Source organism: Melanostigma gelatinosum, assembly GCF_949748355.1.
Source record: "Melanostigma gelatinosum genome assembly, chromosome: 6".
In the NCBI taxonomy this organism is placed as follows: domain Eukaryota; kingdom Metazoa; phylum Chordata; class Actinopteri; order Perciformes; family Zoarcidae; genus Melanostigma; species Melanostigma gelatinosum.
The window spans coordinates 20,043,073-20,070,682 of record NC_136639.1 but is presented as its reverse complement, the minus strand read 5'-3'; the positions used below and the strand labels follow the sequence as shown (position 1 = coordinate 20,070,682).

The 27,610-nt window shown below is 45.2% G+C and overlaps 1 protein-coding gene across 1 annotated transcript in view; it reads right to left on the bottom strand.

Moving 5' to 3' along the window:
• Positions 1 to 27,610, bottom strand: part of aopep (aminopeptidase O (putative)) — a 66,245-nt gene that overhangs the window by 10,203 nt on the left and 28,432 nt on the right. Inside the window, exons 12-15 of the mRNA XM_079269920.1 lie at positions 26,210 to 26,270; positions 22,556 to 22,618; positions 21,198 to 21,284; positions 3,663 to 3,779 (exon numbers count right to left, since the gene is read on the bottom strand). Of these exons, the coding sequence (XP_079126046.1) occupies positions 3,663 to 3,779; positions 21,198 to 21,284; positions 22,556 to 22,618; positions 26,210 to 26,270 (328 nt within the window). The remainder of the gene's footprint in view (positions 1 to 3,662; positions 3,780 to 21,197; positions 21,285 to 22,555; positions 22,619 to 26,209; positions 26,271 to 27,610) is intronic.

The following is a 27,610-nucleotide window of genomic DNA, read 5'->3' as shown; positions in this document are numbered from 1 at the left end:
GGACTTGTGGAGGAGGCCGACAGAGGACGATAAAAGAGACGGAAGAGCGATGAGAAAAATGAAGATGAAGAATCTTTTAAAGCACTGTCACTACTTTAAAACCTGATAGTTTCCTTTGGCTGTTTCTATAACTCCTCCATAACTATGTCTGCACACACTCAGGAAAATAAACTAGTCCTTTGGAGAGTGCAGTGACCAAGCGTGGGTGATTGATTCTCAAGCTTTGGGCATTTCTACAGCGCTTGTACAGAGACTCATTGTGAGGTAGCACTCTAAGAAAGGAGCCAAATGGATCTACCTGCGACAGTGTTCACATGCTTTAATGGGAGCGTTTTGCTTTGTTTTCTTTGTGCCAGAAATGTCGCGCTGCCCAATCTGTTTATGCAGCATGAGAGTGGAGATTGAGCAATGCTCCATTTAGAACAGCCACATTTAGATCCTCACATTACCTCCGTAACCTCCTAAATACACGTGAAGTTAATTGGTCTCAGAAGGGTTTTCTACTTCCTCTTTTGTCCAAATGTAATAACTTCCTTTATCCTTATATTCTCTGCCTCCGTTTGCTCTGGAAACACGGGGTACAAGGTAAGGTGTTACATGCTCTCCTCTCGTCGACCCACATGGGAACAAGGATACGTGTGTGTCTGTCTTCATGAAAGTGGGAGTGTACACAAGTGTGTACAGTATGTGTGCCCTCTGGTGCCAGCGCTGCCCTTCTGACCTGCGTCGCCCGGCAGCTGTTCCCTGCGCTGGGTTACATTCCTGGGGAGAGCCCTGTGGCAGAGCAGCTGCCTGGTGCACCTCTCCTTACTCCCTTTTCTTTTTACTCGGTTTCCTCTCGCTGGGCCTCTCTCTCTCTCTGACAGCACATGCAATAACACGGTGACATTCCTTCATTTATTACTGCACCCCCACACCCCTCCTTCCCCCCACACCACCACCACTGTTTCCGACACTAACGTACTCCGTGTGTGCTCGCACTTACCGTGACCAGCTAAGAATCCAACAGACAAGACACGCAAAAATCTTATTTAAATCAAAGGTGGCAGTGCAACACGGTGAAGAAGACCTGCTCCCTGTGTAGGTATGAAGGGCTCACGCGAAGCTCATGAAAACAAACTTTTCAGGTGAATAAAGTTTAAAAGATTATCAAAATATTTGACGCTTCGTCAACCGACTAATCGATGAATATCTGTGCTCCATCACACTATCTAATTATAGCTGCCGTTATGACTGTTAGGACTGGAAGGGGATTCCCTCTATGATCGTTCTCAATTTTTATCATTACAGGGTTTTTTCTTGAGGGGAAGTTTTTCTTGTTCACTCGAGAAGCTGTTTTTGTTTCCAGTCTGTGAAACCCACCGAGACTGTGATTGTGATGAAAGGCAATCCAAATGAACTTGTTTTAGTTTCTACTGAGACACTCCTTGGTTTATTATCACTCTCCTCTTCCTCGCATGTTGTTGTGGACCCAGACGTTGAGATGTGGTCCAGTGACGTCTCCGGTCTCTGCTGGAGCCGGCCTAACCTGGGCACGGAGCAGACAATGCGTCCTGTGTGCTTGACCGACAGATGGCCTTCAACACACACACACACACACACACACACACACAAGCATGCATGTTCGCTCTCACAAAATCAGAAATGCACGAAGGAAACTGCACGCATGCATGCGCACATACATCCACACGCAGACATAAGAGCATCTTGCATCACATGAGGATCATATGAAAGGAATGGGAACAGTCATGCACTCTCTCTCATACATTTGAACACATGCTCCGGCTCACAGGCTCACTCACACTGATATTCATGGTCACTCGCACCGTTCACAAAGCGGTCCCACTGCACGCGCACATGGTGGTCAGCCACATGTTTCCTTCCACCATCGTGTATATGCTCACGCAAATCCCACACACAGAATCTTTAGCTTGCACGCCAGCCTTCTCAGCACCTTTAACCCAGATACAAGCTTCTTTATCGCATTCACTGCACAGCGTATCGCTATGAACTTCTCTGCGCTGCTTGGAGGGAGACGTCCTCAGCAGCTAACAGGTGGTTAAACAGCACGTAGCACCACACTGTGCTTCTATCACCATATCAAGTTGTCATGAGGTGAGATGTAATGAGAAAATACCTTGTAAAATGAATGAAATTTGTTAAATAGCAAATCAGGAACGTCCCTCGTTAAGGTGGTATGAAATCATCATCAGAAGAGATTTATACTGATGACACAGCTGTATTATAGGGTGAACAATCTATGTCGTGTTCCATCACAACGCATTCTGAGTCGACATATTACTACCCGTTCTTCAGAAGCCATGAGAATAACTCTTATAATCTAGTATTCATCCGTTTTATTCATCCTGCTATTCTCTAGGAGTAAAACAGCGAGGGGCTACAGACGCTGAACGCCACTCAGTCTTGTGTTTGTCCAAGAATTGTAAGGATGCAGGACCAGAGGAAGAAAAGCTGAGTTTGAAGATGAATACAATCAGACCAGAGCGGGAGGGAGAGAAAGAGAGAGGAGACTAAATGGCCACATTTATAAGGAGAGATGTAGGTGATTAACCTCCCCTGAATGAGATTACTAACATTAGGACAGGACCATTGCCTTCAGGCAGGTGCGTGCAGGAGAGTGTATGTCTGCGTATGAGAGAAAGAGTGTGTCTTTCCAGGCATGACTTTGCGCATAATGGCCCTCTGTGTATTTTTAGCGAACACTGGAAGTTTTTCCTGGAAATTGCAATCTGCTTTCATGTGCCAGGAAGTCTGCCTAAAGAGGCATGAACCTAAAGCTGGACCCAAGGCCAAACGCAAAGTGGCCTCGGCTTGTTGACCGCGAGGTTAAGTACTTCAATTAAATGCAAGCTAGTAACATCAAGGGTAGAATAAATTCGCTAAATCAGACTTCTAGCTAATAAACTGAGAGAAATAGGTTCAAATTTCTAAGTTAGATGCAAGTTTTTATATTTGTGAGAACTTGAACCTGACTGTGAGTTTGGAATGTAAATAATAAAAATGTCCTTTGATGAAACTTTGGGTTCAATACAACAACTGCTCAATCGGCCACGTACAACCGAACATCTGAGCCCCATTATATGCATTACGGCCCCAACAAAACAGCTCATATAATTAATAAGAACTTCTAAAAAAGAAATAATAAAAACATGTATCAAGTTTTTCTTTTCAAGACGAGCCATGCCTTAACAACGGAGGCTAGCGTGGACAGTTTACGGGCTCTGCCGCAGCTGTTTCCACACTCAAGCTGCTGTACTGAGAGCTGTACAGTAAAGAGCTCTTCAGCCGCCAACACACACAGCTGCAGAGCACAAACAGACACGAAACACACACACACACACTCTCTCTCTCTCGCTCACAAACATCGTTAATAGTATCATTACGGAACACTGCGCAGTACTAAAACATTAAGGAAATACTTGTGGGATTTAGTCAGTAATGGCGGCTGTAAAGAAAAGAGCTGTTCTGCTATTACAGCAGAATTTACTACACATTACCAAGCGATGTGCCTTGGGATGAGAGGGGAGAGAAAACCGTCTACATTTAATTTTTGGAGGAGTTCACGGAGCTCGGATGCATATGCTCACTTGTCTGAGCATGTGTGTGTGTGTGTGTGTGTGTGTGTGTGTGTGGGGTCTTACCTCAGCGTCTTGATTCTGTAGGTTGTAAGTTCTCTGCAGAGCGCGCAATGTTGCCCCGCTCAGCTCCTCTTCCTCCAGCAGAAGCTCCAAAAGCATCACTAGCTGCTCCGACGTCACCTGAGGAGACAGAACGAGTCGTGAGATTCATCGCGCTGACTTATACAACCTCGTAAAATATATTGAGACACATTATTGGAGATTATGAGGGGGGGGGGGAGTCACATTCCCCTTGCACCAGCAGTTTCAAACTACTAAACTCGAACAATTATTAACATATTGCATGCGACGAGTCTGTTCTCAAACACATTTATGTTTATTTCATATTCTAAAAGATTTATTCATTTTCTTTTCAGTGCTTGGAAAAAATGCATCAATATGAATCTGGCCATTAATGAGGACTTTGAAACAGAGGGAACGGTAGCATAATAAAACAGAGCTGAAGAGGCGATTCAATAAATATGGAAAACCAAGTGAATCTTGTACAACTGGGAAATATTACAAAATAGCCAAAAGAGGACAGATGGCAGGGAAATATTAGGATTTGAATCAAGGGCAGAGATGTGAAACAAAGCAATGAAGTTGTCTGTTTTGATATTGCCCTATTGAAGAGAAGCAAAGGGAGAGGCGCCGCTCAGGGACACAAAAAGACATCTTTTAGAATATTTAGTCTTCAACGCTGCAATAAAATCCCTGATTGCTGCAAAGACGGAGCCTACAAATGAAGAGAAGGAAGAACAGTTTTCAGGAAATAGGAAATGCTTCACTGTGGCTTCCTAATAGCGCATGTACTGATTGCGCTATCCTGAGGTAAACCTAAAGGAAACAACCTCTTTTCTTCTAATGACTAACGTCTTCAGGGACGGTGAACACTCGGCGGTGAATTTGGACGATTATTCTGAGGATGGATGTGGGCAGCGATATGAGAGAGCGACTTCCTCCTCTGGAGAGAGCTGTGCCCAGCCTTGCCTGCCACTCCTCTGCTCACACCCAGCACTCACAGCCACACTTTCTCTCTCGTCCCAGCCTGGGACACAATTAATGGCTGACGGCCCTGCAGAGGCTGATGTGAAAATAGGTTTGAAGTGTGTGTGTGTGTGTGTGTGTGTGTGACTGAGCGAAGCAGAGCCCGAGAGAGAGCAAGGGGGGGGGGGAAGTGACAGAGGAGGAGGAAGACGGACAAAACTCTCAGGAAAACACATCCAGAACAATGAATTATATATTTTGTAAAGAGCACATTCATTAAAGCTATCGTTGGTAAACAACCTCCGAAGCTGCTGGGAAAAACCTGACCTAAAACCAGGAAGTATTTCAGCATGTAGCTGTTGGAGCTGAGGGAATAACACCCATACTCCAGCTGGCAAATGATCAAATCAAACACCACTAATGCTATACACACACACACACACACACTGACTGATGATCGTCTAACTCCATGGAAAATCTGATATCCAGTCTTGCCCTTCACCCTCTATCGACTCTCCGTCTCCTCCTCCCTCCATTTTGTGAAGGCTGAGTGTTTTCAGAAGTGGCGTCTCCATCTCTAAAGGGTCTCTTTGGGGCCCACCCATGATCCTTCTCACCCTCCCACCCTTTGAAAAAGTGAGGAATCCACAGCAGTAAAACACCGCACACACACACCCACACACACACCCACACCCACACAAACCCCCCTCTGCGCTGTCTGTGAGGTCCTGTTGTGCCTGTATGTACTGATGTTGCTATGGTGGTCATCAATATGTCTGCGCCAGTGTCTCCAGACACAAATTCCTGGTGAATGATGGTACATTACAAACCAATTTATAATCGTTATTATCGTTTCCACACAAACACATATTCACAGACAGAAACACGATAGTTTCTCTCATCACATCTAACGTCTTCATCGTGAAGTCTCCGCCATCAACAGCAACTAACATCGGCCGTCTACCGCTCACACTGCGAAAACAAAACTCACTCAAGCTACAGCTCTGAGTGTACTTTATGTGTTTTATGCTACATTCTCCTTCCATTGCACTTTTCACTTCACAATGTGCAAGATTTGTTTCGTGTGAATTGCTTGTGCTCGAGTACACAGTTGGAATCCGGTGCAGCAAAGGCGGACTCACGACTAACCTACTCACCAAACCTCTTATTTTATACTCATTTAAGCCACCTGCAGATGGCTCGACAACTGCTTTAAGGCTCCTCTTTTAACAAGATGTTTTTCAGGGTAGCTTGAGTATGGTTGAGGTGTGTGTGTGTGTGTGTGTGTGTGTGTGCGTGTGTGTGTGTGTGTGTGTGTGTGTGTGTGTGTGTGTGTGTGTGTGTGTGTTGAGAAAGAGGGAGAGAGCAATTATAGAGGGAAAGGTGAGCTCCATGGCTGAGCACTCCTTTATTCGTGGGTAGAGCCTGAAAAATGTCACACAAACAGTTACAAACAGCCCATACACACAGCTAAACACACACACACACACACACACACACACACACACACAGTCCCATGTCATGACCAGGTCATGGGTAACTCTAACAATAGCCCTTAATAGTACAGTGCTGGAAGCAGTTTACCACTGAAGGGGGTAAAGTATCCCCCTCTATCTCAACGATTCTTGAGAAAGGATCTCCTCACTCACTCACACACACACACACACACACACTTTCATGCACACACACAAAGTAGAATGTGGCCACATGAAAGAAACATTTCATTCTCATTCTGTCCGTCAAAGCTGAGGAGTGCTAATGCTGCAACAAACAGAATGCACAGTCTCTCTCTTTCTCTGTCTCTCACATACACACACAAACGCACAGTCAGACCGCCTGTGATCTCACCCTTATGGACATTATGTTTAAAACAATGCACGCACACACACACACACACCAACATGCATTACATACAACCGCTGACAGGGGTCAGTTGCACCAGCTCTATATTGAGTCGAGTCTTGCAAGGAACCTCTGGGAAATATGCAGCCGAAATGTCACCTTCACACGCTGACCTAAACCTCCACAGAACAATGACACACACACACACACACACACATATATATATATATAGGTCCATGCATGCACACATACAGACTGTTTACCTCGGTGAGAGACAGCTGAATGAGACAAACAGCTACAGTAAACACAGGCTAGGATGTCCACCTCAAACTATAAATGAAAAAGAGCATATATAGCTTAGTGTGTGTGTGTGTGTGTGCACTGCATTACATGGTATTCCAATGTGCGTGGAAGAGTAATGGAGGGAAAAAGTCCAAAGGAGGAAGCAGCTTTGTTTTATCCGTGCGTGTGTCAGTGCATGTGTGTGGGTGTATGGGACCAAGGGACTGAGCAACATTCGTCATGCTACTGCTGCTGTATAACGTGTTCGCACAGCACAACATGAATCGGCGCTCTTTCGCCTTTTGTGCAGAATGTGGACACACACTCGCAGCAATAACTGAGGCTTCGTTGTGATATTTCTACCCTGAACACTGATCGGCTCTTCAACAGGAGAGAGTTGCATATCAAGTGTTCCTGATACATCTGTGAGGCTCAGGCTCCTCTGCACTTCCTTTTCCGAGACAGTGTAAAAGATGGAAAACGGTTGTCCAAATAATAAATGATAAAAACTGTCGATCTTTTTCTGTCCCTTTACAATAATCCATCACTTGTTCAGCATTTCCATGGCAACGGCACAGAGTACCACTCTGCGTTCTGTACGTAGTCTATGTCTGCTTTCACAACTTGAAACAGCAAATGCTGTGAATTTAATTAAGAACTTTAGTCCGTGTGCTTTTCCAGGAGCCTTCATGCATCGATCCAAAGTATTTCCATTTTCTCCATCTGTCACTCACATCACATCACACGCATCCTCCGTGCTAAAGAGCCTCATGGTCCACATCCCTTTAAGTCTCCTGTTACAGCGAGGTCACTCGCCACTTACCGTCGCATCTGCACAAGAGGAACCCGAGATGACCCCTGCTCACTGAATCATCACTCTCCTGCTTCTACTCGCACTGAACTTACTTACTCCTATTCTCGGCCTTTTCTCAATAGACTCTCTCAAGCATGATGGCATGAACCCCCACAGTCCTTTGGGTTATTTGTAATGATAACCGGGAAAGCTAAACTCATTGAAAGTTACTGGTAATAAGAAATAATTAAGGGAAATGACAAAACATGTGGAAAAGACAAATAACAGAGAGAGAGAGAACCCCCCCCCCCAAAGGGATTGTGTAAAACAAGTCAACAATTGGACTAGCTGACCATGAGATCTACACAATGACTCCAAAGGACATAAGAGAACCTCTTTCTATGCTTTTGGCACCGTTGAAAGGAATACAGAGGTGCTCTTTTCCTCCCATACTCCTCCTCCTCCTCCTCCTCCTCCTCCTCCTCCTCCTCCTCCTCCTCCTCCTCCTCCTCCTCCTCCTCCTCCTCCTCCTCCTCCTCCTCCTCCTCCTCCTCCTCCTCCTCCTCCTCCTCCTCCTCCTCCTCCTCCTCCTCCTCCTCCTCCTCCTCCTCCTCCTCCTCCTCCTCCTCCTCCTCCTCCTCCTCCTCCTCCTCCTCCTCCTCCTCCTCCTCTCGCTCCCTACATCTGTACTACTGAGAGAGTGTGCTGCTTGTTCCGTCACACTGCATTATGGGGAGTGGAGACATTGGAGAACTGTGACATTATAAAAACTAAACTGTGGAAGGCCAATGAATCGCGTGTGTGCATGCGTGTGTATGTGTGATGCCATTCAGCCGCTCGGTTGCCTTTTATTTCTGTCTGACCGCAGGCTCGTAAAAACACATTCTGGCACCAGCAGCTAAAGGCCTCAGCCCACGCCTCAGGGACTAAGGTTTCACTCATTCTTCCTCTCAAAATCCCTCCCTTTCTCTCTCCCTCTGCCTCTGTCTCCATGACTGTCTGCTCCCCGTCGCCATACCAACTCCTTTCCACTCTTCTGTTCACCGGACCAAACTGCGTGCCTGGCTCCTCCAATTATAAGCCGCTCCTCCCTCGCTTCCTTTATCTCTCGCCGTCCGACTTTATTTTACACTTGATTTCAGGGCCCGAGCATTCATCTGCTCAAACTGCAGCGGCGGGCTCGGGTCTTGAGGAGAAACAGTACGCAAGGCAGCTGTTAAGATTCTCTCAACAGCCATGGCAGCATAAATAGCATCACAAATACTTAAGACTTTTAATTAGGTTTTTACTGCTCTTTACAGCTGCATAGAAGTAAAATGTGCAAAAACATGGCAGATGATACAGAATAAAACCAAATGATGGAAAGAAACTGTTCAGCGGCTCTGGAATAATACATTTTGGCAAGTGGTCTTCTCGTTCTCTGAAATCTCTACACACCATCTCTGCCATTTTGATATATTGTGTATATAACAGTGAAATATTGACCGTTTCTAACCACTGAATGAGGGGCAAATGTAACAAATACATTGAGTCTTACTGCCATTCTCAGTAAGAAACAGATGACTTTCATGAAGGATCACATACATAGTCAGGTGTTAGCAGGAAGCCCCTCTCATACAGCAGCAGTGTGTATGTGTGGAGTTCAGTGTGAGGCACAGCAGTAACGAGAGGACCCGATAAATATAAAACCTATAAACATGATAAGTGGCTGAAGAAAAATGCATTCATACAATGTGGGGATGTGATATTGCAATCTTATGGTTTCACAAGGTCTAAAAAGACATTATAAAACGGCCTGCTGACATCATAGGTTTTGTAAACCAATTTCGGGGAATGGATGGGAGAGTACGCACGCACGCACACACACACACACACACACACACACACACACACACACACACAGGAGATGCTGAAAGGTCATCTGTGAGTCACATGGTACCATTTCAACTTGTGAAATGGAGCTGTCTCCTGTGCTACCATCTCCTCAAATGATGTCACACCTGCTGCTGCGGCACGGTGACGATCTCACAGATAGGGCCGGTCACAGACTGATGACCTCGGCGACGACGAGCTGCGACGGTCTATATCTGCAATCTACTCATTAATGGCATTCGTTCTTTGTTTTTCAATTTTGGAAAACTGCTTTAATCAACGACCAGAACATCTACGGAGAGCGAGACGAGGATGCGTTTGCATGGGTGGATCTGGCTGCGGTCAGTCGTGAAACCTAATCAGGAAGCAGAACATATAGAGGGCTTTCGAGAGAGTCGGACGCGGTGGGACAAGAGAAAAATGGCGAAAAGAGAAACGGGGACAAAGCTTTCGAAGTTTTGACCTCGCGATCGCGATGACTGTCTGGATCAATTGTCTCATCGATGGATCTTCTCACACGAGCACATGCGCTGGCAACCGGCAAAGTGTCAGGGATGTTCACCGGCATGAGAATAATGCAGGAACAAATATTCACAGCACGTATGTGTTGCCAATCAACAGAGCCCATTTGGAAAACAAGTCTACAATGTGCCTCATTTATGCCGCGTACTAGATACATTTGTGAGCATGCACGCACAGGACAGCTGGATGTGCTCTACATGAAGGCCTTGTGCGTACTTCTTTCCAATTCCCCAATGTTTACCCCAGTCTAAGGCCATACATGTTGGTATGAACGTATGTGTTTGATCAGCTGCCGGTTGTTAGGACGGGTAGCCCGGGTAGTAGCTGCTCCTTCCACCCCCACTTCTTGCGTCCTGGCCTTCAAATTCACAGTCTCAGGCCAACACAAAAAGCAGCGTGGGGTCACGGCGGGGTTGCCAGTGAGGGGTTAAACTGAAAAAGCACACACAGTGGGTCCGGCGGAGGGGATCGACTACTTGCTCTGAGGGGGAATCAACCGGGCAAACATACAGAAAAGCACAAAGAAACACTCTTGCACTCAACGCATGTTCAAGTACAACGCGCAGCTTCATCGGCCACGCGGCACGAAATTGTTGGGCCCATGAGACCGCTTTCCTTTACTGTCTCAACACTTTGTTCTTGCTTTGTGCAGGTGGGGCGTTTGTTGTGTAAAATTATATGTCCCTGCAATTTGGCATTGGTCGTGAAGGCAATTAACATGTTTTCTCTCCTACTCATCGCTGCTCTGACTCATCCTCATTCACACATTCACACACCTCCGAAACAGGGGAAGTTTAATTAATCTCTGGCACTTTGTGCTGTGACGCAAGCCACGAATCAAACTGTCTCCAGTGAATGCCTCCCTCGCCTCCCGCTTTACCATTTCGCCTCCTCCCACAACCCCGTTGTTCCGTTCCCGACGGAGACACAAACAACTCCTCAATTTCGATTTCGGAAAGCGCATTTCCGTGTCACTTCTTGTGCTGCTGTTGCTCTGGGGAGGCAGAGACAGGCATGGGCCTCATCCTCATTGTCACTCGCCACCTTCACCGGAAGGGTATAACAAGCCCCCATTTGATCCAACTACCCGCCGTGCAGGTGCCCTAACCAACCGGTAGGAGTCACATCAAGGGATTGTTTTCCCCCTGCACTGCCCCGTATGCCTTTGAAAGAGAGAGGCCTTTGAAAGAGATCTGGAACAAAAGGACTCTGTTTGTTCGAGAGAGAGAAATCTGCAGCATTTGTACTACGGTGACACATCCAAACAGCTGGACGTCAGCTTAGACAAAGAGAGAGGTGAGGAGAAAGGGGATGGTGGAGGACAGAGACATACAGGATGTAGTCATGTGACTGATTGTTCATGATTAGCGCTCAAACTCACTTCAATTTAAAGAAAGATTTTGATCAGTTCCTGTTGTTGCTTTTATTGCTTGTTTGGTCTATATTCTGTATTCTGCTTCGGTTGATTTTATTCCTGCCAAGAACCAAATTCTGACGTCTCAATCCATAATCATCACCTTCAGTTAAAACCTCATGCTCAACACACTAACACAATATCGTCAGTTATATCACAGACTGCTGCTACTCAATGAACACTTAAGGTACGGAAGTATGAAATGTGACTCTGAAAATAGCACCCAGGTTTAATTTCCTCATGTCATTTGTTCTGGTCTGATCCTGAAAGGGTGAGAGGAGGCTGGGGGGGGGGGGGGGGGGGGGAAACAAAAAAAACTAAAAACAGCGGCTACCATCCACAGTGCGGTTTCCTGTCAGGGGTTGTGGATAAATATTATCAGTGGGGTGTGCTGCTCTTGGTTATAATAATGACTTGGGTTAATAGGGCACAAAGACAAACAGAAATGTCAAAAAAGGGTCAAAGCATGCTGGCAATTTGACCATGCCTGTTCCAGTGGTTAGGTTCCTAAATGTCAGGAGACACATCCATGTACACACACAGGCAGCTGAGATTCATCTGCTCAAGCCGGGTTTAGCTGCGTGACAACAATAATGGGGGTAAAACCCAAACACGCACCAGTGATGACCTCCAGTGTGGAGAGATAGCATCTTACTGCTGTTGAAAGATACGCTGAGAAAGAGAGGTAAAGAGCCAGAGTGGGCGGAGGAAAGATGGGACGACTCTGGCAGGCGGAGTCCAACATGAAGGAGAGCGGCAGCATGGAGACGAGGAGGGGAGAGGAGACAGCCGGGACAGGCCAACATAGCCAGAGCCATCAAAGAGAAAGGTCATGTTCAGGAAGAGACGCTGAGTGTGTCTTTCTGCATTTGTGTGGGCCATGTTAACGTGTTTCAAACGCAGACAGATGTCTTTGTTTGTTGGTCTTTGTATGTGTGTCTGTGCGTGTGCATGTATGTACAGTATGTGTGTTGTCTCCTGTGTGAACTCCAGGCTGGCTGGGTTTAAGCAGTTCGAGCTGACAGAGGTATGTGGGATGGATTGAGCACAGATATCTGCTGCACAGACAGACATGCACACACAGCTGTGGAATCATGCACCACCACAAAGAGACACACACACACACACACACAGGAAGAAAAGAGAGGTCGATATTACAGACCGACAGAAGACACCACAGAAACATTCGGGAGATGGAGTAAGAAAGACCATCTCACAGACCATCTCACAGCAACGGGGTAAACAGATGGAAAGAAATTCAAAACTTGTTGTTCACTTTGCATTTGAACCCCAGGAAGACAATCCTTCTGTATCTTTCCGATGATAAGACCACATCCAGCTGAGCAGCACATGATATCCCAGACTGGGGAGCTGAAGCTGTTGCCTGCAGGATGGCTGTTGGCAACAACTGAACAGCTTCTATATGTGTGTCTGTCTGAATGGTAGACTCTAGACTTTTGGAAAGATTAAGACGGTAGTTCTATGTTGTCATCCCCTGGCAGCGTGAATGACAGTATACACAGCTTCGTTGTTTGCGATAATACATCATCATCACTATGACTGGTTTTAAAGTCAATTTGCCAATATTTTACAGCACTTTGTTCCTCACAGCAGGACGAATACAAGAAATCAGAATGCCTCTGGAATGTTTGGTAGAAAGAACAATTCTCAACTGAAGCTAAACTAGATTACTGATTTGATTTGAACTGATTATCCGACAAACATGCCAAACATTCACTTGTTCTAGCTTCTCAATTCTGTCTGTATATATTCTATTTGACAGTAATTTGAGTAAGTTTGGATTTTTAGCTGTTGGTCAGATAAAATGAGCCGTTTTGGAGATATTACCTTTGGGATTTAGGAAGTTGTGATGGGTATTAACAATGCTGCTTTTGGGACAAACATGTTTATAAATCATATAGCATAAATTCGACTGCGACCTAAACAAATAAGCAAAGAGCATCATCGGCCAGACCGCCACTGTGACGACACGCTGCCCCTAAACACACCGTTAGATCTCTTAGACACTTACTCGTGTGCAGGGAATTCTATAATCTTCAGCGTCTATGAGCTAATTGCGTCAGGGCTGTCTGAGGGCGCTGTCGGCTCCCAAGTCATTACCAAGAAAGACAGATGTTTTAGCACTCAGCACAACGCATTCATACGTGCACGCACACACACACACACAATCACCACATTACGTACTGTACCTATGAAAGCTACGAGGTGACGCCCCAATCGGGTTTTATGTGAAAAGCACTGATTCATTTCCCACCACTAGAAAAAGCCAGCTCCATTTTACAGCCCAGCCCAATATTGAACACGACTCTCCAGGAAATATCTGGCCAAAGCATCGCTGGGTTTAACAACGCGAGCTCCACGCTACAGTGCGTTTTTATAGCGTTGCATGATACTCAACGTCGAAATTTTGCGCCTGAATTGGCTCCAAAGTGAACAATGTGTTTTTGTGTGTGACAAAGTGCTGTGCTTGTTTTGTGGCAGCAGCCATATTCAGCAGGCTGTGTGTTTTCTCTCTCTCTCTCTCTCTCCATGTGTGCTGGAAAGACAAACACAGCTGCACTTTAATGACACTCAAATGCTTCTGGGATTCAGAATACGTGGACGTGTATATGTGCGTGTGTGTGTCTTTGTCAATGTTCTTCTTGACCACTTCAGTGAAAAGCCTGCTGAAGCTACTCTTGCTCTGTACCCCTCCACGGTTGTTTGTGTGCGTGTGTGTGTTTGTGTGTGTCTGTGTGTGCATGCATGGGTGCGTTCCGCAGAGAGTCATGAAGCCCAAAGTGGTATTTCTGAGCAGCTACGCCTGCCATGAAATAGCTTGTCAGCATCGTCAATCTTGACTGTTGATCTCTTTGCACTCACTCACCCCCCCTCCCTCAACCATATGCCCCCCATTCACAAACACATATATACGCAGACTCACGCACGCAAAGCACGCAGACTGCAGGGAGTCCCCGGACGAGATGAGACAGGCTGCGAGCTTAAAACGACCCCGAAAAACAGAACTGCCGCTGAGTGATAAATGAGACAAATACACGCCGGCACTCTCTCCCTCTCACTCTCATTCCGTCTTGCTCTCCGTCATTAACACAACACAAATGGAGCCATCTCCTCTCTCTCCTCTCCTCCCATCTCTACTCAGTAATCCTCCCGTCTCTAACACTTGCCCCGCTGATTCATTTCTCTTCGATTTTTAGTACCCATCAAAAGGGAAAACAGTTTTCACTCTCCATCAGCGCAGATGTCAGGAACTTGAGGATGAAATGGAGCATAAAACAGCCCCGATGTTGTAAATTTTCTTACATTTTGTGATGGCATTCAAATGGACCAGACAGCACCACGACAACTCAGTCAGACAAGAACACACTTCTGTCTGTCATGTACACTTTTACAGACATTGTGTTTTACTTCCGGTCAGTTGATACAGTAATATGCTGCCATACGGCATGAGTTTTACAAGTTAAACTCTGGGGTCGTATATAGTGGGAGCGTTGCCAGTTACCGGTGCCATAAAGCATGTTCTGTAGAAGTAGTGTTCAGATTTAGAGCTTACTGCAGCAGCTTTGTCACAAAACAAATACCGTACAGACTTTTATTCAAACACAAGTGGGCTGAAAAAGGTTTCATTGACAGGTAATGCTGGATCAACAGCGTATTGATGCACGGTCAGTGTAAGCGAATGGCGAATCAAACAGCAGTTGTTTGCCACACTGACCGCTTGATTCCCACACAATCCGTTTCTTCCGGTCAGCACTTTTCACAGCAGTTACTGCAGACAATGACAAAGCCGGGAAGATACTTTTATTGATCGGTTGTTTTTACTCCAGCTCTTTTGTCTCTTTAGATGTTCTGGACTCTCTCATCTCTTTCTACTCAGATTCTCTCTCACTATCTCTCACCGAGCTCACGAGTTCAGCCCCGAGGGAACCTTCGCCTAGTGCACTCAAAGGAAGGCCGTAATACATTCTTGTGGAGCAACAGTACAGTACGTGTGTGTGTGCCTTTGTTTCGGTCCAGAGTCACGCCTACAAGAAAGTTGATTGTCTGCAAACCATTCCTTTTTCAGTGAGCAGTTTATACTCCAATAGAAGAGGTTGAATAAAAGCTGATGGTGCAACAAAGCTAATAAGCTACAATAGCTTCCTCTTGTGTCCATAATCTTTTCCTTTGAGTAACGATGGAAAAAGCTCATGATAATAGATGAAGATTGCTCATTCCTCTCTGCACCATGTCCATCTTTTATATATTAATATGTGCATGGCTGGCGTTGCTGCACAAATCCACCTGTTCGTCTGGCAACCCATTACTTGTGAGCAACAACACCTCAGCCCTTAGCTTCACCACATGAAGTCTCTATCATCGGAACGAACGCCACCAAAGCAGCCCACACGGATCTCACGACACGGGTTGAAATGAGCCCAGAGAACTGATGCGTCGCTCTTTGCTTGACCCGTCACCTGAAACCAATCTGCCCCGGAAATCAGAATCAGCTCGACGCTTCAGACAGCACAGCTCCCGGTGTGAAGGGTGTACACAAACCCTCGATCACGACAAGACTCGACGAGGTAAGGAGTACAGCACACGAATCGGACCCATAAAAGTGAACCATAGCCGCATAATAAACTCCCTGTGACAGCAAGTCATCGTGCAATTTAAATATTCCAATAAAGCCGTTGGGCGGACTCTTTTGCTTGAGCTCTGTGTGTCTTGCAATATGTGTGGAGAGAGTGACTTTTTCCTCCATTTAAAAGACAATTAAGGGGTTGTGGCTCACAGTGGTGGACTCAGTGTCTGAGCAGCCCTTAGCTGATCCCCAGTTGGTCTGATAATGGAGAAACACACACACACGCGCGCACACACACACACTTCTCTTCCGACCATTTCCCATCCTGATGTGATGAAGTCTGGCCGGAAACAGCCATTTCCCTGAATGTTCCCATCTCTCCTCCGGCATACTCCCTCATCCCTGATTCATTGCCAATAAATCACAGACAGAGAGGGAGAGAAAGGGAAAGAGGGAGCCGGAGCAAGTAAGGAAAAGTGTACGGGAAGAGAAAGGGAAGGGGAGAAGGCGGCATAAACAGGGAGACAGGGGTGCACTGGAGATATGAAAACCCAGATGAGGTAAAACCAGGTGTGTGATGTGCAGATGTGTGATGTGTTGCTGCTCAGGGGTGGAGTTAACATTGCCAAATACGGCAGAGTGTTCTTTGACGACGTCTTATTGGAGGAAACAACGAAACAGATGCCATAGAAACACCATTACAATACGGATATGCTTTATTTCATGGGTACGGGTCAAACAAGAAGAGAGGAAGAGATAGATTGCAAGAGAAAAACAGACGGACTGTTGGGTAATTTTTTACTCAAACGTTCTTATTATAACCACTAATTTATTACACTTCCGCACACGCGGCACATTTAAGTCTTTGCTGTCAAATCATGGATGAGGATTCAATTTAAATCGGTTCTTCTCACAAATCGGCAGAGACTGAAAAAATCTCCTCATTGCTCTGTTGTCTTTTTCTCCATCCTCTACTTAAGCCTGTTATGGTGATGTACTGTACGCCACCCGACTGAAGAGGCTTTTTGATCATGCCCTCTTTGCCGTTTACCCTCCCACAGGGTCTCAGTTACCACTAGTACGCCCCCTGTCCGGCCATCAACCTCACACCTCAGCACAACATCATCAGACTGAGTTGTTAATAGTTGATTGTACCACTTCTTAAAAGGCCAGAAAGTGTTCCAATCCGATGTTTGGTGTGTCCGATTAAGATGTATGCCTTCACTCTCGACCTCGGAAACAATAGGTGCTGCAGGTCGATCTGTTAAGCATTTAAAAATGTAACGGCTCGATCTCAAAGTGTCTTCGTGAAATGCTTAAAATCGCCCTTCAGCGTGACATGACACGTGCAGTATAACAATGTTTGAGGAGCAGTTTGAAGACAGGCTGTTCCTCTAAACCTGTTGTTGTTGACATCTCGTCAGCCACAAACATAAACGTGGTGGTACATGTTCTCACAGTAACCCGCGGCATCGACCAGGAAGGTGCAGACTGCCATGTGGGTGCAAATGAGGCGACAGAGTGTCACTGAGATGGAGGCTGACTCATCATCCACCTATTCTGCTGCGTCTGTGAAGTTACCGTGGCACACAGAGAGATGCCCCTGCTCTCACATACTTTAAGTTCGGAGCATGTACAGAGATTACATGTTATTGTAGCCTGTAAAATGAATACTGCAATAATCGAAATGATTAGATGTGGTTTAAACGATCAAGACACCAGAAGAAATAATATGGTGCGTATCATACTTTTGGAGATTCATAATTATCATCTCATATGAACCAAAATAAGTTTGGTGGACATAAGAATGGTGCAGCCTTAGATTCAGGGAGGAAAGTTAAAAATAGCGTGGCGCAGAACGATTTCAGCAGGAATGACAAGAATTCAGGATTACACCATTTCCCGGATTTGTTTATCCAGGGGAAGGGCTGTGTAAACACTTTCTATATACAGAACCTTATCGCATCTGCACTAAAGGCGCTGAGATGTGTCCTACTGCATCAAATATATTGTAGTCAAAGAACTACACTAAGCTTAAGTATGAAGGCCATCAACTTTAGTGATATTAAGAACTGTCCACGAGTTCAAAAATCCCCCGTCTTCTTATTATAGGACCAGTTGTACATGCCCATAATAACACCTCTATAATATGTTTTATAACTGCGTCATTACTGCCATGAATACTCTTCTATAAATGGATCATATTATTCATATGTAATGATATTATATGAATGATCCATTTTCATGCTCTGCTTGGAGTATGAACCCCTGATGTTGTATCAGGGGTTAAAATAGAGTCATTACAGAATTGCTGCATGTGTTGAAAATACTATACGGCTGAGGTTTTAGGAAACGTTTAGGTATGTTTTGATAGCTATTGATCATCTTTTGAGGCAATTTACCGTGGAGTCCAGTTGATTAATATAAAACCCAGATAATTATAACTTACAAAAAGCATCTTCAAAGAGCCAAAAAAATTGACCACGGTCTGCTATTCACAGGTCTTTTACCCTACAGGGTTTCCTGTCCTGATCAGCAGGGGCAGACGGACCCTCTCATTACGGCGACCGCAGATGAAAATGAGAGCAAAATGAGGCCCATTACCATGCGGGCGTGACTAATATCCCTCTACAGACCTCTCCACACACACTGGACACACGCACGCTCGTCACGTGCACACACGCAAGTTACACGTGTACACAAAAAAATTTAAAAAGAGTCAGACGTGCGCACTAAGGTGCATGTGAATCAGTAACGTACCACAGAAACAAAGATGGCGGGAAGTTGGTCATAAACTTTGGCTCTATTAAACTGACCAGATCTCGGGCGGCTCTGTGGGAGGAGTCTGGCTCTTTCCTCTGGGTGTATCTATAGGTTTGTGAGTCTGTCTGTGTGTGTGTGTGTGTGTGTGTGTGTGTGTGTGTGTGTGTGTGTGTGTGTGTGTGTGTGTGTGTGTGTGTGTGTGTGTGTGTTTTCCCTAATCATCCATGATGTCATTAGCGCTTAATGCAACTCCGGCTCAGCCTAATTCCTGCCCACTAAAAGTCCTACCTCCTCTACTCCCTCCCTCGCCATCTCTCTTCCTAACCACGCTTTCATCATCTGACTAGTCCAGTAATATTTCATCTCTCGCGTGCGTCTCAAATATCCACTCTGCTGTTCAATTCCTCAAATTCCCGCAACGGATTCATTACCCTAATTCATGGAATTCATAATCATCAACTTCTAACACATCAATCCTCTGCACTCGGCTTTGCTCTACTTTTCTTCATCCTCTCTTTCTCCTTCAATACAATCATTCCATCACCTATTTATTCTCGAATCCTCTAATATTACCTTTCAATTTGTATTTTTCAACCCAACTGCCTAATTTTGTGGCTTGAATCCATGTTTCCATTCCAATTTGAATGGATCTAAAAGATAACCAGGATGTTGCATAATGCCCAGCGGTGGCGTCGAGTGTTGTTTTTCATATTCCACTCTCGTTGCTCTACGCTCCACTTGTACCTTCATCTCTGATTCTTTCAAACTTTATCTTCCCCATCTTCCTGTCTCTTGAGTTTTACCCCCCATTTGTCTCTCCTCCTTTGCCAATCGGGTCTGCTGCGTGATTTATAGCCTTGCAACAGGCTGGTAGACCCAGGGCAGAGAGAGGGAGGAGAGGTAGATGAAAAGAGGGGTTGAGTAGAAATTGGGGCTGGTTGGTCGTTTGAAGTACATGAAGGAGTAATAAAAAATACACCTGGTCCATCCATGGGGCACTCTCTCTACACAGAAACAAAGGGAAGGGAGGGAGGGAGACGTGGAGGAGCAGAGGAGAGGGGTGGATGGAAGGGGGGGGGGGGTCACTTTGTGTTTCCTTTCAGGATGGCTTTTATGGTGTAACTTCAAACACTGACCTCCCAGACCCCCCCCCCCCCCCTCCGCTTCATCCCTCCATCCATTCGTCCCTCCCTCCTCTTTCTCACTATTGTGTATGACCAAGCGGACAGTAATTGGCTATTCTTTCATGAGGCTGATTTCAGCACTCTCTGCTCCCCCCCCCCCCCCCCCCCCCCCCCACAGGAAGAGGCCCCTGTGCTGCCCCTTAGAAGTAAGTGTATTTGTGTGTATGAGTGTGTACGTGGTAAATATGCCAGACGGTAGGTATCAGGTGGTTGAAGGGAGGGGGGGGGGGGGGGGCTGCACTGGCTGTGGACTCTACAGGCATTTCATTCACTTTGCGCTCCAAATTACAGCACAGTAATTGGAGGTACCGTAATCTAATCCAGACAAATCATGTTCCACGGTTTTATGAAATACTCTCTGGACTTCAGGTGGAGCCTGTACACCTTTGCTGATGAATAAAGCTCAGATGACATCTGTTGAAAGCTGTGGTACGAACTGAGTGTCGAGTGGAAATTTAAAGCCCTCAAAGTCAGTGGATATATCTTCCAGGCAGTGATTTCTATGATTCGAATGTACCCAGGGACACTTACCTTACTTATTCATGCCGTAAAATGTAATCTACTAAAAGATTGGAGGCGTTGCAAATGTTTCCAACAGCATGCAGTATCTGAGCATATTGAGAGTGCTATATATAAGCTGCTCTGCTGCTAGCTAATGACTTCTGGCCCCTCGGTGGCTTATAGATCAGTGTGCGTTCATCAATGATGCAGGCGTGTGTGCAAGTGTGTGTGTCAATTAGTGGGTGGAGGGGATTAGCCATCCCTTGAGAGAACTAATTAGCACTACACACACAGGCAAAACCATCTTTTTGGGATATTTTATTTGGCAGGAAACAGTTTGAAATGACAGGAAGAGAAAGAGGTGGAGGAGGAGGGATGCAACAAGGGTTCAAGGCCAAATCCAAACCCAGAACGTCGAGGCTAAATGGTCCCCGCCCCCTCCACGCAAACACAGACGCCGTCCCACACACACATTGGCCATGACCACACAGGAACATTGGAGGGTATGTGATGTACACAAGCTCTTAAAAGGTTTAAGTATGTGTGCGACAGAACGTACGGTAAACACAGACTTAAACAAGTACAGGGTACTCTGTCCTCGCAGACACAACACAGAAAAATAATTGGGGGATAACTGTGTCGTCAGACAAACAAAAATGTTTTGCAGCTCATGAGTGGCAGCTAAATCAGAGGAGGAAAACCCCAAATAGATAGCAAGACAGAGGTTTCCAAAAGAGAAAGGGAGACTCCCAAGAGTTAAAGTAGAGCAGCGGGAAGGTAGATAGAGGTCTTAATACTGGAGAGTGCTTCCTACCTCTTTGTAGTTCACCTTGGGCTCTGTTCTCTTCCGCTTTCTGCCCGTCCCCTGATGACTCTGACTGAGGAGAATCCATTTTACAACCTGCAGGAGGGAGGATGGGGGTAGGTGGGTGGGTGGGTGGGGGTAAGGTGGTGATGGCGGGAAAAAGAAGAGAGGGTAGAGGTAGAGAGAGACAACAAAGTGTCAGGTTTTGAGTGAGCGGGATTAGACAGTGTGAAGGAGGGGGGAATGGGGGGGGGCAGCAGAAAGAAAGAGGAGAAAGCAAAAGGTGTAAGAGAAAGAGTGAGTGGTCACGTCCGACAGCAGAGAGTAAATATAAACAGACTTCAGGCGCATAGGAATATACATGTACATACTCTCAGTGAGCCACTGGCAGGCGAGCTTTGACAGAGTGTAAAGCAGAGACACAAATGCACAACAGTCTCTAGCTCCTTGTCTCTCTCTCACACACACACACGCACACGCACGCGCACACACACACACACACACACACACACACACACACACACACACACACACACACACACACACACACACACACACACACACACACACACACACACACACACACACACACGCACACTAATTCCAAACCTTTCAGCGCTCACTTGTGCTCCATATATAACCAACGCAAACGGCCGGCTGAGACAAAAAGAGTAATAGTGAAAGTATGTTGCTGAGATGGAGCCTGGAGCGGAGCAACTCCCTACACCATAGATCTCCATTAAACAGCCAATCACGATCAAGGCCAAACTCTATCTCCTCTCCTCCGCTTCAGTTTATACCTCAGAATAAATACACTGTCACGCAGTTTGTTTCCAAACACTTTAACAGCCCGTGAAGCGGACGAGTAATTTCTAAGATGCAAAATCACTCAGGCTTTATTCAATATTTGACAGATATTCTCTTCAGGTCGGATTCAATTATATTTAAAATTAAAATAGAAGAATTGGAAAGTACAGGCAAAGCAATTAGGAACAACATGGGAGCTTTATGGGAAATGTGATCGGCTGCACAGAATGACACGCAACAGATGTACAGCGCTGTGTGCCGCACTTCACTCAGAGGCAGACAGAGGGAGAGACTGATACAGGGAGCAAAGGAGCAAAAGAGAGGTAGAGATAAGAGATGGTGTCAAACATTGTGAAAGAGAGCAGCGCCGAGAAATAGTGGCAAAATAACTGCGTGAAGGAAAAGAGAGATTCAGATGACAGTCATATCAAGCAGGCTGAGGGGGCAACATTTCAATTCTGAGAGCTGCCCCCCAGTCTGTCTGCCACTCCCTGAAGACGGGAAAAAGAGACGGGAAAAGAGAGAAGAGGGGGAAAGAGAGAAAGAGAAAGAGTGCTTACCTCTGCTTTGACTTCTTCCACCAGCCTCGCCTGTGACCACACGGCGCTCCTTTCATACAGCCACTGAACGACACAGAAGAAGGGAAAGCAGTGAGCAAGTGATCGGGACAGAGTGGAATGCTTTGCAGAGGCAGAGAGAGAGAGAGAGCGAGAGAGAGAGAGAGAGAGCGAGAGAGAGCGAGAGAGAGAGAGAGAGAGAGAGAGAGAGAGAGAGAGAGAGAGAGAGAAAGAGAGCAAAGCAGGAAGGGGAGGGTGAGAGGAGAAGGAGGAGGTGGGAGCGCGATCACTTGTTCCTCTGACGGAAACTCGCAAATTGACTCCGGAGGATGACAGAAAGGAGGAAGAGTGGAGGAGAAGAGAAATAAGAGGAGAGGAGGAAGAAGAAGAAACAAAATCCCTCAATAACAAGCAACTTAAGGACAGACGGTCAAGTCCTCTACACATCCACTCTTCCACCATCTCACACACACACACACACACACAAGAAGAGTCATGCATGCAAACACACACCTACGCACAGAGCGCAGCGAGCAGGCACAAACACAGAGCACTTACTCTCTAACCTTATTAAGGCTTTCAGCAGAGCTCCTGCTCGAGTGATGCGAATCACATATCGGAGAGATGACGGTGGGGGTTGTGTGTACGAGGGTGTGTGTTTGTTGGGGGGAAATAAGGACACAGTCGGGAGACAGACAGAAGACAGACAGGGATTGCATGGAAGCAAGGAGTAATTATACAATCGAGGATACACACTCCACACACGTTCCCACGCACACCCATGCAGTGATTCAATGCGATGCTGTTAGCGTTACCATAGCCACACACAATCTTCAATACTATAACTGCGTGCCTGAGTACTCCTCTCTGAGTATTATACAAGTACTCTGGCAGAAATAGCATGAAGGTGTGTGTAGAAGCCAAGGAGATGGGAGGGGGGGAGGTATAGAGAGAAGGGAGGGTTCGAGTGGGCTGTATCAAATGTAGCGAGTATTGAAGCAGTAAATTGGCATTGTGTAACCGGATACCACACATGGCTCTTTTGCTGCCTCGATCCCCACGACCATTCCCTGAATAGAGAGGCTTTTGTCGACCTACAACTCTCTACGTCCCGCGCCCCGTCTGTGTGTGAGATTGCGTGTTCAGAAGTTATGCCCCTCGCTCATAAACATGCATGTGAAGCGTGCCCTATATCTTCCTGAGGCCGATACACAGATTGTTTAGTCTTTTTAGTTGAATTATTTATGGCTATTCTTAAAAATATAAATACAATAGATGTAATATATATAGTTTTGTATAAAAAAACAATGAAAGACAATAAATACACAAGTTTTGGTATATTTATTCAAGAAACCCTTTTCAATACATCACTTTGTTGAGTATTGACAGATTTTTTTTTTTTTTCATAAAAAAAGCTATTTTCTTTATCTAAAAAGCCAAACTCATCATATTCAAACGTGTTTACCACCTTGAGGTAAGCCTGGAGGAAGAGTAAATGTGTTTAAAGTGTTTAAATACCAGCCATTTAAACAACTATGTTATATCAGTCTCTGTTAATAGTCGCAAAAAAGGGATTTTATTGATAAGCCAGGCAGTTAAAGACATTAAATGTTGGTGTAAGTTCTAAGAGTTAGGAGAAGGTATCGGGCTGAAGGCTCTGGTGAATCAAGGGGAGCCTTTATTTAAACAAAGTCTCTCAGCCTAGATCCATCATCCCAAAGGGAGTGCTGACTCATCTAAACTCTTGAGGTCCAAAATAGGTCGGCACCGGCCATCCCATTCCACATCTCTTACTGTGAATGTCATTGTTTATTATGAGGCCAAACCATTTCCTGCCTTTCTCCAATTCAAGCACATTGTCCAGCGATGGATTGGAGGCAGAGAGAGACTTTAAAAATGTGTGTAGTGTACATAATGCACGAGCACTTGCATCTGTAAAATGTTTCTATCGATCCGACTGATCGTATTAGCTGGTGACTCGCACATCAAACGCAGGAAAAGAGCTTCTGCGAGAACACTCACGCCGTCACCCAATCAGGTGTGAGAAAACAGCAGTCCCTCACACGCGGTTCGTCCCACCCTCAGAGCCCCCCCCCCCTCCCCCAGTTACATCATCACAATCAATCTAGAAGGTGAAGATTCCCAGACAGCAACAGGAGTGCAGACGCACAAAAATGCAGTCACACAGTGGTAATTAAGACCAGTTGCCAAGGAGATGGGAGAATTGAAGAAGCTGCTAAAGTGGATTGATGATGGGAGTGTGTGTGTGTGTGTGTGTGTGTGTGTGTGTGTGTGTGTGTGTGTGTGTGTGTGTGTGTGTGTGTGTGTGTGTATGTCTATGACCGTAGGTCTTTCTCTCAATTAGCGGGGCGAAGCAGCACCGCTCACCTTGTCGAGATGCATCGCAGTCTGGTAACAACGGGGACGATAACGATCCGACAACACGACGACACAATAAAACTGCAGCTCTGTCAAGAACTTAACAGCCAGCGGTGCCTTACAGTTCATCATCAAGATGTCATCACGATATCTTTAGCGAAGCCGATTTGAAAAACTTTCCTCAAGTTGAACAACAAATATGCCATCATCATCATCATCATCATCGTCGTCGTCGTCTCGCAGTTTCAAAACGCCTGCTGGTGAGTAGTCACACGTCATTTAAGCCGTAGTATGTGTGTACTGAAAGCTATCTCACTTCTAATATGAGACATAATTGCCATTATGAGAGCGTCATTACACAGCTATTTACAGCTGGTAAACAGCGAGACAAATGTTCGGACGCTCCTGTCGTCCAACAGCAAATGCTTGGAGCACACAAAACTTCCTGTATGTGGAACTACATGTTAAACCTGCTGGGTTTGAACTGCAACACAACATATTCACCTACATTGAAGTGTAGCTGATCAAATGATCTCAAAACCACATTGCAGATAAAGTCCGTATGTATAGTTCTTGGCATGTGGCTTTCATACCGACCCAGTCAGGCAGTTGAATGCTGTCACAGAAGTGAAGTCCCAATGCACCTTAAGGATTGACAAAGAGGTAAAACTATGGCGGCTACAGTATATGGGAGTGGTCTGGATATCTTCAAGTAAGTAAGTCAAGTTTAAACAAAGCTGTTCAAACCCAAACTAGAAGAACCAATCTCTTCCATAACCAGAAACCACCGAGTACTATAAAAAATATCACCCTGTGCCGGCATGTGCCAGGCATGAAAGGATCACACGTGTTAAATAAAAGGTATACGTTGACTGCCAGCATCAACACTACAAAACAACAGCTGTGCGATCATTTGTTTCCATCATCTCATATGATAAAGAAACAATAAGGAGGAAGAACGTAAATCAAGCAAATACTTGTTTTATAGATAAACAGATGATGCATCTGAACACAGTGGACAATAGTCAATCGTACTGAATTACTGCACTATTGTTATGCATACGTTGTAATAATTCATTTTATTGTTCATTTTATTGTTTATTATTATAAGTGGAAAGTTTAATTTCAATCTAAATTGATTTAAGAGTTAAATGTTTAATTAACTTCATAATTTGGCTTGTTGGTATTTAGATTTTCTAAAGATATATTGTAGAACATTATGAAATTCTATATTCTAATAAATAACGAAAGACGGATTGAAAGCGAGAATTTTCATACCTTCGGAATTCCCGGTCGATCAAGCCAGTCGGCGTGAACAGCACTGAGGGTGAGGCCTTTTCTGGAACACAATGGCACAAGTGTTGGTATTATTCCTATTATTACAGCAATGACTGTTGTTGCCCAAGACAACCTATGAATAAATGGCTCTGGGAAAATATTGTTGGGCACATGACGGACTTGAGTTTCAGGCCAACACCTTAAACAAAAGAGGGGCACACCCACTGTCCTATGCAAACAGGCGTGTACAGACAATGCAATGGGTTTGTAAGTATGCATTTACAGTCAGCTTGCATGTGTACATTTGGATGTGAGTGAGCCTCAGGAGAGGCTCACGTGAACGCCGTGCACATGAAAACCACATTCCATACACACAATACAAATAGTGACAGAACTGGCTTGCAAAGACAAATTTGCACACAAACATTCCACAAGCACTCCGCAGTGTGTATGAAAAGTGTACAAAGTACTCAACAAGGCGAGGAGTAACTATAGTACACAGCATCACTCTAAAATACTTTGTAATTATTTCAGAAATTAAGATACAATTTTGGAGCAACATAAATGCTTTATTTTACAGTTTTTAATGACAGTGTGATGGTCATCACTTTTCTGTCTGTTGCCTTTTACTTCACAGGGTGAACAAAGACATATGATTGGTGGAGGCCTCACCCCTTCATTGGAGCACTTGAAAAAAGCTGAGACCACCTCAACTTTGATGTGTAGCCCGTCAGGCCCGTCACACAGTGACAAGTGTGTTGAAAAAGACTTGACGTTCATACTCCACCGTGTACTAGAAGAGCCAATCCCCCCCCCCCCCTTAAAGCACTAGTTTGCCCAGAAAGTGGTCACTAAAAATGTCTTCAGTGACTTCACCACGAGGTCATTTCAGCTCTTGGCATTTGGTGTTGAACTGTAGAGAGCATGTGAAGACTAAACATCTGCCACATCAACAGTGAGGCACCATAAGGTGGGATTACATGGCATTATAAGATAAGATAAGATAATCCTTTATTTGTCCCTCAGTGGGGAAATTACAGGATTACAGCAGCATTGCTCACAAGTAATAAAATCAAGTAATATAATAAACTAAACAGTAAACAGTAAAACAGTAATAAAATAAGACAGTAAAGAAGAGTATTAAATATACCAGTATATACAGTATATACAGAAATGAGAAGAATGAGAGCATAGTTACAGCAAACAAAAGGGTAATACAGTTAATACACCACATGGCCTGTCAAATACTCTTATAATAAGCTTTATGTCTCACGAGAGCAGACAAGACGTGTATCTACCAGTTCTTTCACGTTGATCTTTGCATCTTTATTTCATTGTAATGGTGATAGATGAGAAAGAGTGACGGTGATGCTGGAAAACAGTTCTTATGAGCACAAATCA